General features: G+C 40.4%; 2 protein-coding genes across 2 annotated transcripts in view; both read left to right on the top strand.

The window, feature by feature from the left end:
* The first annotated feature begins 1068 nt into the window (after positions 1-1068).
* Positions 1069-8991, top strand: si:dkey-32e6.3 (uncharacterized). Its single transcript, XM_018678705.2, has 6 exons — positions 1069-1490; positions 2468-2640; positions 4111-4329; positions 6023-6183; positions 6275-6407; positions 6678-8991. Exons 1-6 carry the CDS (start codon positions 1214-1216, stop codon positions 6852-6854), a joined length of 1140 nt encoding a protein of 379 aa, XP_018534221.1. The 5' UTR covers positions 1069-1213; the 3' UTR covers positions 6855-8991.
* A 2457-nt stretch (positions 8992-11448) lies between these two features.
* LOC108884678 (kelch domain-containing protein 8B) overlaps positions 11449-14504 on the top strand; it is a 158153-nt gene continuing 155097 nt past the window's right edge. Inside the window, exon 1 of the mRNA XM_051071036.1 lies at positions 11449-12122. The gene's annotated coding sequence lies outside the window, so the exon portion shown is untranslated. The remainder of the gene's footprint in view (positions 12123-14504) is intronic.

A 14504-nucleotide genomic window follows, 5' to 3' on the forward strand; every position in this document is an offset into this window, starting at 1 on the left:
CTGCCCCAAAAGCCCTTGATTCACTGGTTGACAAGTGTTTGGTGATAATTTGATTAATTTAACAGTTGTTTGGTAAGATGTACTGTTGAAGAACATTACAAATCTAATTTTATATATATATTTACATTGAAGCTGCCATTAGGGCTGAAGACAGTCTATAGGAATTCAGTTAAAGTCATTTATCAAGAGCTTGGACCTGACAAAACCATCAATTTGAAGACGTCACCATGGACTGTCATGGCTGTATGTTATTGTTATATTTTATATAATCAGTGTGTGATTGGAAAGAAAATCTGATCACACAATAACAAAAACTTGCTAGCTGCTGGCCCATAGACAGGGTGATCTCTGCCTTAGGACTCTGTGGACATGTACAAACACTTCAATCATTTTTTTCTTTGATGAAAACAAGAATAAACTATAGGGGAAAGGGGCCTGGAAATGGGAACTCACTGGACGTCAAAAATATCATACATATACACAATAATTAGCAAAGTCTGCGCCCTTTTTATTGTTTTGAAACTTAATGTATGAATTGCATTATAGCTCTGTGTCATTTTGATAGTGAGTAAAGTTTGTTTTTCTGTTTCTGACAGTTAAGATACATTGAATATAACAGTCTTAGTAAGTTGAATTGCTTTCTACATAAATAAATAAAAACTTTCACTTATTTACAGCCTGGCCAACACACCATTTTAAAATATTTAAAGTTTTCTGGTTACACCACATAAATATCAGGCGTAATTGATTTTTGCTTGAAGCAGGATATATTCTATTTAAAAGGTCATTCAAATTCATTCAAACACATGGGGATAATACAAGACGTTAATCTTAATATTTTGTATCCCATAATATATGTGTAGTTGAATCCTGTTACAAGTCTGAGTATGTACTTTGATGGGCAGTCCACCGGTCCGTGGAGCTTCATGACCCATAGTTAGCCAGAATAACTCCAAACACCTGTGTAGACGTGATATACAGTATATCCCATTACTCTCTTCTAAATCTCTAAGTATTTTACAGCTCCAGAAGATGGCGCTCTTTCCTTTGTCTGGTAGTGAACTACCACTGACTCGCTGAGGAAGAAGAAGGCGGCATGAAGGAGGAGGAAATACCGGTGAATAACCATGAGTCAGGCAGCGGACACAGTTAGGTAGCAAGTTTAATCTTAAATACTTTCAAACTAGTGACTGTCATCTCTTGTCTCCCACTAATGGCGGATTTTGGCGGGAATGGTGGCCGCCAAACTGAAGAACATGACGAGACAAACAGCAGAAATGTCCCTGAGCCTGTGTGCGGGACAGGTGACCCCGCGGTGACGGTCCCTCGGGAGCTCTGGTCCTCAAATCACGACCATAAGAAAAAAATTGTCCTGCATGTCGACCTCAACAACACGATACTGGTGTCGGACGCCGTGACGGGCCAGGGGACAGTTGCTGCTCTGGACTATTTCCTCACAACCGTCACCTGGGGGAAAATGAGCAAACATGGTAAACTGGAAACTGACTCATTCAGTACACACAAGAATGCTGGGAATGTTTTTTGTGTTCAGTCAGGTGATAGAGCGAAGTCATTGTCCCTGTGATGTTAAAAAAACACGCCGAATTCCATTTACAAATCCGTGAATTTAAAGCCCTTTCTTCCTTTACTTCTTCTGAACATGTCAATATCGACCTATACAGTCTATGGTAACGACATGCTGTCAACCAACACAAGAAGTTGAAACGTTACTTAGATTAAAAGCGTCATTGGAATTTCGCAGATACCGAATCGCAGGTCATTCATTATATAACAAGTTCATAGGTTTAAAACCATATTTTATGATGTGTTTATTACGCAAATATGAATTCGAACATTAAATTAACGTTTTATCAAACCGGGTTTGGCAGAGCCGTTGACCTGAGTGTTGGAACATTCTGAAATGTGTCTTTTTTTAAGCATAAATTTGCATTTAGTTCCAATGGTCTCTGTCCAATAAAAACAATGTACTGTATCTTGGATTTAGGCGATTTAGATTTTTTTAAGATTAACTGTAGGATGTCTTTCTTTATAGGATGATTATTTTTTTTTTATAATAAATTAATAGTAAATTAACCTATAACATTATCTAAAAAGTGCTTTGTCGCAAAGCTGGAAATGACATTTAGAAGAAACTTCTGCTTCATCTAACTTGAAAGACAATACTTCATTAAAGTTACCCAAAAATGTACTTTTACTATAACCAGCTTAAAGTCATCGGTCCATAATTACAGGTTGCATAGCCTTGCTGTATTCACTGAATCATCAGTATTATAAGTAAAAATAAGTAGTGAACTCGACCATGAGGCAGGAAAATAGATAGTAGTAGTATTCATTTCATACCACACTAGCACCTTGGAATTAAACCCATTGCTCTCTCTGTGATCAGTACAAATTTGTGTGCTTTCAAACCATTTAAAAAATCTTTGTTGTCTTCACCTCAATGCAGGAAAATGGGAATGGTTGAGTGACTCGCCCTCCCTGCTCCCACCGTGCAAGGATGCTGTCAGTTACTACTCTCAGTTTGGACGGATACCTGGCTTCACCTCAGCTGTAGGACGACGTTTCCGCGGACTTCTGGATGCACATCTGGATCTGCTTCGCTGGCCGGAGGGTGTCAAGGTAAATGCAGATCAGAGGAGGCCACATGGAAAAGGCTTGTGCAAAGACAGACAACGCGAATCTGCACAGGTTCTGTTCTGAGTGACAAATCTTGACTTGAATAATATAGATTACAAACAAAATACACAACACAATAACAACAAAACAGTGGCACACAGCAGAAATGATGTACTGCCTATTTATATACAGTATAACTTCTGGCTCGTGTGACCATAATAAATAAATATATTTAAACTTGGATGAACTGTTTCAACAGTACCTCAGAAATATTTTTTCGTATCACTCATTATGCTTATATTTTTGCATTGAAACAAAATGTGATACTGGTTTTCCCAGAGACGTCCCACAGAGGTTGCAGACCCTCCTGGGGATTGCGGTGTTGCTCACCCTTAAACTACAGCCTTACTGTAATTTAGTTTTTTTATATAAAAGGTACTTTTCAAATTGAAACTCCTGTTTAAATTTGAAATAAAGACTATACACTGATGTACTTTAGAGCTCGCTTTGCCACTTCTGTGTGAACTGAATTGACAGCCTCTGTTCAGCAGCTAGTTTCTGTGAGTCAGAGACGAGACAAACCAGTCTTCTGGTATCTTAACCTGTAAAATTCATGGTGACGCATAACCACCAATAGTTGAATATTATCCAACTGAGTTTAGGTTTTTTACTCTCTAGCAGCCCGACCCGGAGCCTGTGACTCTCCTCTTAACTGCATCACATAGTGGTTATCCATTCTGCTCTGGTCAAACCAGGTTGATATTTTATCTTTTAGGGTATGCTTGACTAATTCAGGAGCAGCTTTCAGACACTTAGGTCATAATTTAAACAGGTAATCAAAATCTAAATAACATTGAATACTCTGTAGCTGTGACAGTTGTAACAGCCTGTTAAAGGGACATACGGGTAATTTAATATAGCCCCTCCATAAAGTTGGAAGTGAACAGAATGATCAATACTTAAACAGCAGAGGCTGAGATATCCTGACTTTTAGTCACCTACATGAAGCAAGTTTCAAAACCACTGGATTCTACAATCACATAATCCAACTCCACAGCATCTCTAATTAGACTCTGTCTGCTTGTTAAATGTTGATGCTGTATAATAAATAAAAACATAAAAGGTTATGTTGATGTGTGAAATCAATGAATGCAAATGAACGCTAAGAACTGAGCCCAGAAATAAGAGAGTCTCATTGGAAATAATAGTGACAGCTATGAATAAAAATAAAGCCTGGTATCTCCTTCAGCCAAATGTGGGTTTCACTTTCTGAATTTATTTTCACACTTTTTCAGCTATGCCTTCCTTTAACAATCAGTTATTTTTATGTGTGTGCAGCTAAAAGACTAGTTTAATGGTAAAATGCTGCTTTCATGGTCAGATTCAGCCACAGTCCAGTCTGTTACACTTCCTGCAAACCTGTTTAACAGTTGAATGTGTTTATGTGTTACTGACTGACTCTGTTCCCTGCAGGAACACAAAGAGCTGTCTGTAAAAGGAGAGGATGGACGACTGTACCACTGGATCCTCCCCTCTTTCTTCCAGCTCCTCAAAGACCTGGTGCAGGAAGGACGGGAATTTGCCATCCTGTTTCGTACGTTTGGGACGGACCTACCTCGTGTGCTGAGAGCTGTACACAGAGCACTTAATGAAGGGGCTCATCCACTGTTCCCTGATCTGCCTGATCTGAAGGTGAAGGAAAATCACACTTTTTCTTTACACAGTCATGAGGGTCAATTTGCCCACATTACAAAAGAGATATTTTCTAGATTATTTCTATTATTTCCCAGAGGGGGTTGTGGTTTTTGTACCTGTTAGACTGCTGGAGTGGAACACATTGATTTTTAGAGAATATTGGAGAGTGTAATGGGCAGGTGAAGGGGGGAAGAGATAGAAGGGATATCAGAAAGTGAGTGTTGTCAGGCACAGCGAGCTGTCTGGAGTAGAGCACAGAGGAGATCTTATTAAATTTCCTGTCAGATGCTATTCATCTGTGTGTTTAGACAGAAAGAACTGGGGGGGAATCAATCACAAGACTTAATGTGATTGTTCATTTTCTGAACTTGAGTTGTTTTCCTGCATCACTGAGTTCCTGGGTGCAACTACAGGACAGAGGCCTATTTAATGCCTAATCAGAGCAGTACACTAAATAACGGGTAATTTACCATTTAAGCAAAGAGATCACTGCCTCCATGCTAATGCCCTGATATCTGTGCACATTAGGGTTAGTGTTCATGTGCTGTGGTTGCTTCACTGTAACTGTTCTCTGGTACTGCCAATGGTTACTATAACACCACCAATAATAATTTATCACAAGTCATTTCATTAAATTTTGCCATTTGGGATTTTATGCAAATGCACAACATGATGGTTTTAGGCTTTTTAAGGTGGTGTTTCTTGCACTATGGATGACATCTGTATTAAACACTATCACTACAAGAGCGTACATTTAAATCCCCAGTGTATAATTCAGTGAGAACACAGAACCAATGCAAAGCAGTGAATATGGACTGCTGGGATGAGCCTCTTGCCATGTTGGTAATGTTGTTTCAGTGGCTTGTAGGAGATTAGCTGGAATGTCATCAGTTTGGTTTACAGTCATAAAGTATCTTACTGATGATGCTAGGGGAACAGTCAACCAGATCAACAAATGGGACATTGTTAGCACCAAATCTTATCCATTTGATGTTGAGATAATCTGCACCAATGTGGTGGACTGACCCAGGTCAGGGTTAATCTGTCAGGGGGATCTTGGGAAGAAATGAGCAGCTGATCCCTTATTATCCCACAGGTACTTTTTTTTCTGTGCTGGAAGCAACTGGCTCCAGATTAGCGGTGTATATTAAACACGTTCATTTAGGAATATACAACATGTAAGCTCAAAATGTAAATATTGAAATCTTAAAACTAGATTCTGACACAGGGTCAGGTAATGGAGCAGGACCCACCTTAAGGCCCTTATCAGTGATTTAGTGATGCATATGCATACAGCTCAGTCAATAAGCCTGGAGCTTTCAGGGTCCTTGGGCAGTTGCCCACTGTGTCCAGTTGATAATCCAGCTTTTGATTGACCAGCTGTCTGGCTTTTTAAAAATTGTTTAACTTAAAACTCTGTTTTTACATGATCAAATCCAGAATTATTTATCATTGTTATACTGAAGGTGAAGGTTTTAGTGTTATTATCTGTGAAGTATCTGCATGATTCTCATAAGGCTACAGAATGTCAGAGTTGTGCATCGCATTAATGTAGATCAAGACTGCTAGGGGCTTTGTTTTAATAACAAAATAGTTTCACAGAAGTTTCTTTTGGTTTTATGCTTACCACAGAGTTCAGAGCTGCTCTCCCTCTTTCTCTCTCTGACTCTTCTTTTTGCTCTCGGCTCAGTTAAGTGTGAATATGACTCCAGGCAAGATCCGCTGCAGCAAGAGGGGAATCGTCCTGAGTCGAGCTGAGGACCGCGTGACGACTCGAGAAGGAGAGAGAGGACTTTATCAGTACTTGAGCTCAGTCCAGGGCCTGGGAGGGTTTCAGGACCACTTTGACTGGTACATACAACACTTCAGTACTGTGGGTTTTATGGCCTCTGTCTCTGCTTCCACCCTTTTCCAAATCTTCCTGTGCCCCTGTTTCTCATAGGTGGGCCAGTAATACGTTCTCCATCCAGGGGGGGAAGCCGTTGTGGGTCGACCCCTTTGACCAGCAGGTTCAGCACATCTTCATAGATGACAACATACGACAAAATGACGAGGATACTATCGTTCACCCCAAGGTACTGTCACTTCTTTAGAGGGATGTTAACATGAATACTGCTGTTGGCAACCACTGCAACTACACTGATAAGTTTTTGTCATAATTTCCTTCCCATGTCCTACTTTCCTTGAGATCAATCAGTTCATGAAAATATGGCTGTTGGAGAGATAAGTGGGTAAACTGTGATAGATGTGGAGGTGAGACTACAGCTGGTTCAGAACTCCAGAAAGCTAAACATGACTTTCTGTCCTATTTCCTCTGGTTTCTCTCATTTTTGTGTGTTTCTCAGGTTTTCTTGGACCCAGGTGGCAATGAGACTCGTATAGCCTGCACCTCTGAGCTGTACGACATCACCTTGGTCCAGAACGACCTCCTCCGGGCCATCTCTGACCCCAACTACTTCACTCAGCGTGTCCACATCTGCCTGGAAAATTATGAGAGGAATCTCCAGCAGGGGGCAGGCTAGAACACACTGTGTCTATGTGACAAACTCCAGTTTTGGGAACAGTAAACCCAAATACTACCATCCCAGCACAGACAGAGGATGGAGGCACAGTAGACTGTAGGTAGGATTATTTAACAAAAAGGTTGAAGACTTATTGAATGACTCGAGTTCATCCAAACACAAATGTAGGAGGTTTACATCTGGAGGAAGGTTACATTAATAAGTGTGTTGATGAGGAGGGATTACTGTTATTATCTTAAGATCAAATCTTCTGGAAAATTTCCAGAAAGACAGAATAAATGCACTTCAGTGATCACTTAAAAGTGTGGCAGCTAGATAACTAGGACACACATACTTGTACTCCAGGACAACAGTAAAATGATGTCAGCTCAGAAAAATAGCACTTCACAATTAGACCGTACAGTCTGCTGTCCTGAGGTGAACCATCACAAAAAGAGTTGTTGACTTAATTAAGCACTACCGTGGCCAGGTCAGACTCTTTGATTGCAGAAAAGGCTCTGACTAATCACGCCACAGGATAATTGCCCTGACTCTGTGAAATTTGTGTCAGACGGCATAATTGGGGTCAGATGTGGTAAAAAGTGTTGTGTTAGTTGTCTAGAGAGTGAAATCCACTGGGGATTTACTTCAGCTCCTTATTTGTCATACTCAGGTTGTTACACTCTCCCTTTTATTTTAACTCTGTCTGCATTGTTTACATCCACTCAGAACTGAAAAGTAATACTTGATTATTTCCAGATGACTGAAAAGGCATCTCATTACTGAGTAATTTAAGGGTGATACTTCATAAGCACATTATAAATGCTTTGTAGTCAGATAAATCAAACTCGTAGCTTGTCTGGTCTGGTATGAAGACATGGCTACCAAGAATCACAAAACACACCAGGTTAGGTTTGTTACAATACATACATACATACATTAAACAAAGTAATATCTTCTGGAAGCCACTGATGCATAATTAGATTGAGTTTGGGATTTGTTTGTACTGAATTATTTACTGCAGTTTTTATTATTTGAAAGCACCCTTGTGTGAAACATTTAGTAAGTTGAATGTGTTTGGAATATATGGTCATTTTTGCTTGGAGGGTTTTAGGATGTATTTATTGTTTAGATTCCGGGGTGGTTTTTAATTGCTTTATTTTTCTCAGGTCAGTTTTATAGAGACAGCTGAATGCAAACTACCAATAATCTAAAGAAAGATAATCAAATGCAGGTTTCTGAATACCACTGAAAACAGTGGAGTGACGATAGCAGTGTTAGTCTTTCGGTATATCCGAGCAAGGATCTCCTTGAAGACGACTGAGTGCATGTCAGAAATACAAAGCCGAAGCTGCGATGGAAAGCTTTGCTGGTGGTGGCAACATTACAGTCTTTTAACATTGTTTTGGCTCAGTTTTCGCAACTCAGTTTCAATTTGCAAAAGTCTTAACACAATAAACTCTTCCTCAAAATCTCACATAAGACACAAAATTAAAATGTCTACTGAATTAGCAGCAAGTTTATCAGAGCATCACATTGTGTATGTTTGCCACAGAATTTAAATAATTGTTGCATTTTAAAATCAAATGGCCATTAATCAGGTAATGCTGTCAAACAGTATCTACATTAATTCTGCGGAAATCATTCTTCCAAGATAATACATACAATAGTAGAAAAATGTGCAGTTTTGCAGAAGGCTAACTGCAAAATAATGACCTCACTGTATCAGCCTTTTACTGCTCTGTATTCACCGCAAATTTTATTACTTATTATTCAAGACACCAAATCTGAAGATATTTTGATTACTCTGAAGTCTGATAATCTAAAATACCGTACACTACAGTAATACTGTATTTCTAAAAAGCAGGAAAAAATGCAAACACACGTCTTATTCTGTGGTAAGGTAAAGCCTAATGTAGCTCTTTGCATTAAGACCGAAGACCGAAACCGAAGCTCTAACATGAAAACGTAGCAGTTATGAAATACTGTAATGTTGTGCATTGAAGTCACATCTAAACCACATAGTTTTCATCAATTCTAATGCTGTCGTAACTTTGAATGCACATCCCATCAAAAGTTGAAATGTTTCATTTATTTATTTCTCTGATGTCAAACATTGCCATCCACTGTTAAATAAACCTTTTAAGTTTTTTGTTAAGCTGTTTGGAGTTTTGCATAATGACAACCTAAGCACATAAATTAAGACGGCTGTAATGTATTCAAGACGTATTAAGGGGAGTAAAAGTAGTTGGACAATGAGGGCCATGAAGGAGCTCAAGATAAGATCAATGGGGTAGATAGTTAAGGATCCAACACATGGCTTTATCACAGATTTCCACAGCTCATCTGTATATCACTGATAGCATAGTGATTGATGGGCTACTGTGTGTGTGTGTGTGTGTGTGACCAGGTCAGGTCCACTGGGAATTAATGACAGAGGGTACAAAGTGTTAAAAGCAAATGTTGGCGTGTAATCAAGTCAATTACTTTATCTGCTTTGAGCATTAACACATCTGTAAGACTTCTCTTCCATATCAAAGCAAATGTTGTTATCGTCTACACAGCCACATTCATTAGCTCCCCTGCAGCTACCTACAGTTACCTCCAGTGCAAATTAACAGTGGAAGACCAATGATAAGAGAAATGCTTGTGAGATAAAATACCACCTGACTTGGGATTAAAACTGCAAAGCTGGACTTGACAGAACTGTTTGAAGTGAGGTCTTAACAAGTTATTTCTACACGTGCTCTCCTTAAATGTTTGTGTAATCAACCACTTCATCATAGCAGAGGTCAGACACATTAATCGTGTCTGGATTGTATCCCAGACTGATTGTGATTGATGATAGTGGAGCTTCTGGCCATTGAACATTTGACAATTTACTTACAAAGCAGATGGTACAACAGTGTCAGTCAAAATGCCTGGAAAGGGAAACTAGACTCTAAAATAGCTTTTTATGGAACTGTCCTATGAAATGTCTTCTAGCTTCATCTGTTCTTGTGGTGCATTCTCCTCTGTTGTTATGTCTGTGAAGGTTCTCAGTCATCTAGGTCATGGTAGTCTTAAGTGCTGAAGTTGAAGACTTCTTTTAGGTTCTTGAAGACGTGTCTCAAGGTGTGAATGGGGGTTAGGTCTCCTGGGTAAGGATCTCAGGAGGAGTAGGTGGCTGAAAGTTGGTGTTGTAAGCCACCATCTCTGTTTAAAGATGGACGTTCCAGGTGGACATAGATGGCCTCTTTCACTCTGTCCAAGATGTGGACACTGTTGTCCTCCAAAGAGTGTCCCTTCTCCTTCAGGTGTAAATGAACTGCTGAGTCTTACTCTGATGAGCTGGTTCTCCTGTGTTGTGCCATGCGCTTGTGGAGTGGTTGTTTGGTTTCGTTGTTTGGACTCACTGCAGGAATTTATTTTTATATTTGACATCACTTATACTCCTGCATACTTGCTGTTATGATGTTCTTAGTTATCTTTGCGGTAGCCTCAGCACTATCCCATAGTCTCAGAATCTGGACTCAGAAAACAAAATGGATGGCAAATCCCTGTTACAGCAAATCAATCTTGTGTGCTGTCAGTTAATAACACAACATTTACTGACTGACTGATGAGTCTATAATTCCACTGATCTCTTCATAGGTTATGTGCTTCTATGTTTTGAGCAGTTACAAAGGATATTTGCATCATTCTCACTTTTTATACTGTATCCTCGTGCTCCAGAGGGGAGTCAGTGTTTTAAAAGATCCACTTATTAAAAGGTGCATGTGTGCTATATAAGAAAAACTGTTTGAGCTAAGATGTACGACTAACCTGTGATGGTTGTAATGTATGAGTCCAAACTGACGCCATGTGTACCATGCAACATTTGAAACATATACAGCAGGAAGAAATAGGAGCAGAGACTTCAGAAGAGCAATTGGAGGAAGCTTTGAAACAGATCCATTCTTCGTCATCATGTGTCAGACACGACCTCATACAATTTATAGAGTTACATAAATTGCCTTGGTCCAAACCAAAGGTTAACTTAAATACTCCCTAAAATATAGATCCCTCATGTGAACACTAGGCTATTGCTCGTATTGCTAATGAACATCTACTGGAGTTGTCCCAGTTTATCAAATTATTGGAGAAATATTTTTCAAACTTTAACAAGGTACTGAATAAAACTGTTGAGTTAATAATAATTGGAATAGAAATGTGAATAATTATAGAGCTGTACTCTAAACCTATGTTATAAAGTCCTTCACTTTAAAACACCAGTTTTTGTTGTCATGGGTCTCAGTGATAAAATAACTTTATACTGTGTTAGTACCGTGCTTAAATACAATTAAAAGGTACTTGTTCTTTACTGGAGTAATTTCATTTTCTGCTACTTTATACCTCTACCCCACTACTTTAATGTAAATGTACTTTTTACTCCTTTACATTTATGTGAAAACTGTAGTAACTTTGCATATCCAGATTATAATGAACAGAGGTTCAGACTTTATTGATCCCTGGGGGAAAACTCGGAATGAACCTAAAGTGGTCCCACTGCAACATTTAACTGATGTACACATTAATGCATCAGACATGCATGATAATAGTAGGCTACATTATGCTGACACTGGGGACAAAATAAGTACATTTACTTTTGGTACTTAAAGGAGGTTGTGTTTTGATGTAAATATTTTTGTACTTGGGCTGAGTATGATTGCAGTACAGTGAATGCGCAACTGACTGTGTGTTCTGTGGTTTCTCGTGACAGTCGAAGGTTTTCTCAGTCCACATGAGGGCAGCAGTGCAGTTTTTGGAGCAGCCTCACACTCAGAGGCAGCAGCCTTCCTTCCCCTCAGGTGAGTCTGGAGTTACCTGGTACTGTTTAATGGGCGGTGGAAAAGCCTAAAACCAGCGGCTTTGCTGCTTCTCACGAACAGCACGACAGCAATAAATGTTCAAGTGTGAGGGGGTGATGAATCGGGTGTTGGCACTTCAGGATGGTGGAGGGACAGCTGGCACAGTGGAGGCAGTGTTCGCCTGGATTGCGTAAATGCGCACTGGTGAGTGAGGGGAGGAGACCGGAGGAGAGGGACGGGAAGAGGAGGCAGGAGAGGGAGAAATGTTGAGTCAGTCGAGGGAGGACGGTGGTAACTGTGGGTTTCGCTGGATTCTGTCACTGAACAGGTACACGACAACAGGAGGCGATGTTCCCGCCTTTGTCCTCTGCTGGTAGCATGCGCTGTCCAGACATTTACGCAGCGCTGCTCCGGCGAGCTCCGACGCACCTTTGAGACCGTCCACCCACCGGGCAGAGAGGTAAGGACTGCTGTCACCAAACTTTCTGCTTTTAATCCAATTTGGTCAACTGACAGCTGCAGACTTTTTAAAGCAGGTACATCACGCCCTGGCACCGCTAGATAGACTTTAGATTGGAAGGTCGATGCGGAGCACATGTGCTCTGCTGGACGAGATGTTCTCGCTGCAGTTGTTGGGCATTGAGGGGCTGTGGGCAGCATCTGGGTACGAACAGGTGTGGATACTCATAATGTGTTAAGTTTGAGGAAGTCCGCGTTTAATGATGCAGTTATAACTATAAAATGGTGGACGGGGGTGGGAGCAGTAATCGGCAGAAATCTGTGTGGACGCCATATCCAAAACAATCCCATCACAGGTTAGTATGTAGGACCGGGACTTTGATGTTCTCACCATTATCATGTAGTCGTGAGCTGCTTTTACAAGTTTGAAGATATCATCAGCAGCATGGACTTTGCCACTGCGCAGGATTTAGTAAAGCGATGCCCCCGCGTTGTGGCATCTGATGGAGTGCAACGCTTTTAATGTTTTGCGTGATTTTTGGTGCAGATTCAGGGATTAATGGCAAATCCACCCAGATGTTAAGTGAGATGCGTCTTTTATAGACAAGCTGGTGCCATCTGCTCCACTGCCCAACATCTGGATGTGCCTGTCAAACACCAGCAGAGTCTGTCTTGATTCCGTTTATAGAGCAACCTCAAGTTTCCTCTCTTTTTACAGAGTTGAGTGTGTGTCTTCAGGTATAGAGAGTCGTCCTCCTCCTGGGGGTGATGAGATTGCTGCTCTCACACACTCTCCCACCATCCTCACACCCTTTTAAGAGCAGCATCCTACAGTTTAGAGCTCTCCCTCCTCTTGTTGTTGTCTGCTCTTCTAAAGAGGTTGTTTGCTCCTCTAACAGATTCCAACTTGTTCAGTACCTCCTGTCTCCCCTCTCCTTTTTCTGTCTCCCTCTCTCTGTGTTGGTGCTGTACTTTTCCTATCTGACCTGTGATGCTAGCTCCTGACTTGGTGTGAGTTCATTTGCATAATGAGGATTACAGCTGACATGCAGCGTCTGGGCCTGTCTGACTGGATCCAGCAGAGAAGCAAAGTGCTGTGGCAGCTCTCATTGTGCCAGCAAAATGCCACCTTCAATCAGGACTCACCAGGAAGGCTGCGGTCTGCTCTGACAGAGCGGGCTCTGCCTCTTTGCCACCATCAGTACAGAGGCACTGAGGGACAATGACAAACGGACTGTCCAAGTATGAAATTATTCAAGTATGAAATTGGCCGCTGATGTTGTATTTGGCACAGTGGCTTGTTAGATATAAATGGATAAATTAAAATGCATGATGTTTTTTCCCCCAAACGATATAAGCATTGCAAATTGATTGCCGTTATCCATTAATAGTTTTAATTAGCATCAGTTCTGTCTGGAGAAGGGAAAAAAAAAGTTCTTCTTGTCAGAGTTTGTTGATTTTTTGTGCTGCATAAACAACTAAGCCGCCCACTTTACAGCTAAATTTATTCTGGAGTTCAAACCACAGGTCAGAGCCCACAAGACGACACACAGTCCTGAAGCTAGTCGTCTCCACATGACAAAAACAGAAATGTATTTCTGATGAAGCTGTTTCCCAGGGCTGATGACTACATGTCATGTCTGCCCTGCCTGTTTTGCCTGTTTTCTTGGCTTCTCATGTTCCTGCTATTTCTCTCTTTCTCCCTTATTTTCTGGTTATTTCATGGTGATTTAATGGTGACTGAGAGCGTGGAAGCTCTTATCCTTAAATTACTTGTTATTTATTGTTTGTGATGTTTGTGATCTAGAAATTTCCTCCTCTTGAACTTGCTGTAATTTGTGCTGGATAAAAGCGGAGGACAGTTGATGGTAACCTGGGTGCCTTGTTTAGTAGTGGTGTGCATGCACTGTTGTGCTGTTTGTGCTTAATATATATACGGTCATTTCTACACATAAACTCTGATTTATCAGGTTCTACTTGTGCTTGAGAGTGTGAGTATATTGTGACATCCCAGTGACCAACAAACCCCCAGTGATACCAAGGTGTGATTCTGGGTAAAGCAATTCTTTAATAGCAGATATAAATATAAAGCAACTCTAATTAATAGGATGTCCATCATTTATCTTAAAGATGTTTTTATTTGGGAAACAGTTCTTTCAGAATGGAAGGATGCCATTCATGTCTTTAAAACCTAATCACAATAAAAACTTTGATATCAGTCGAATATAATTATCATGATAAAGGCTGATTTTTGTACCTGAGCTTGGAGGAGATGGTTAGTTGTGTTGTTAAACTTATCTTTAGGATCTGAACATGACAAACTTCTCAAACAGTGGAACATTTCACAAATCTGAGGTAGAAAAAGAATCAGAGTGATTAAATC

The sequence above is a fragment of the Lates calcarifer genome, linkage group LG6 (assembly GCF_001640805.2).
Source record: "Lates calcarifer isolate ASB-BC8 linkage group LG6, TLL_Latcal_v3, whole genome shotgun sequence".
In the NCBI taxonomy this organism is placed as follows: domain Eukaryota; kingdom Metazoa; phylum Chordata; class Actinopteri; family Centropomidae; genus Lates; species Lates calcarifer.

Bases quoted from the DNA above. Each gene is read 5' to 3' on its own strand.
- si:dkey-32e6.3 (XM_018678705.2), top strand. From the start codon at position 1,214: ATGGCGGATTTTGGCGGGAATGGTGGCCGCCAAACTGAAGAACATGAC. The intron at 2,641-4,110 runs GTAAATGCAGAT...TGTTCCCTGCAG, and splicing joins GCTGGCCGGAGGGTGTCAAG to GAACACAAAGAGCTGTCTGT. The intron at 6,184-6,274 runs GTACATACAACA...TGTTTCTCATAG, and splicing joins TTTCAGGACCACTTTGACTG to GTGGGCCAGTAATACGTTCT.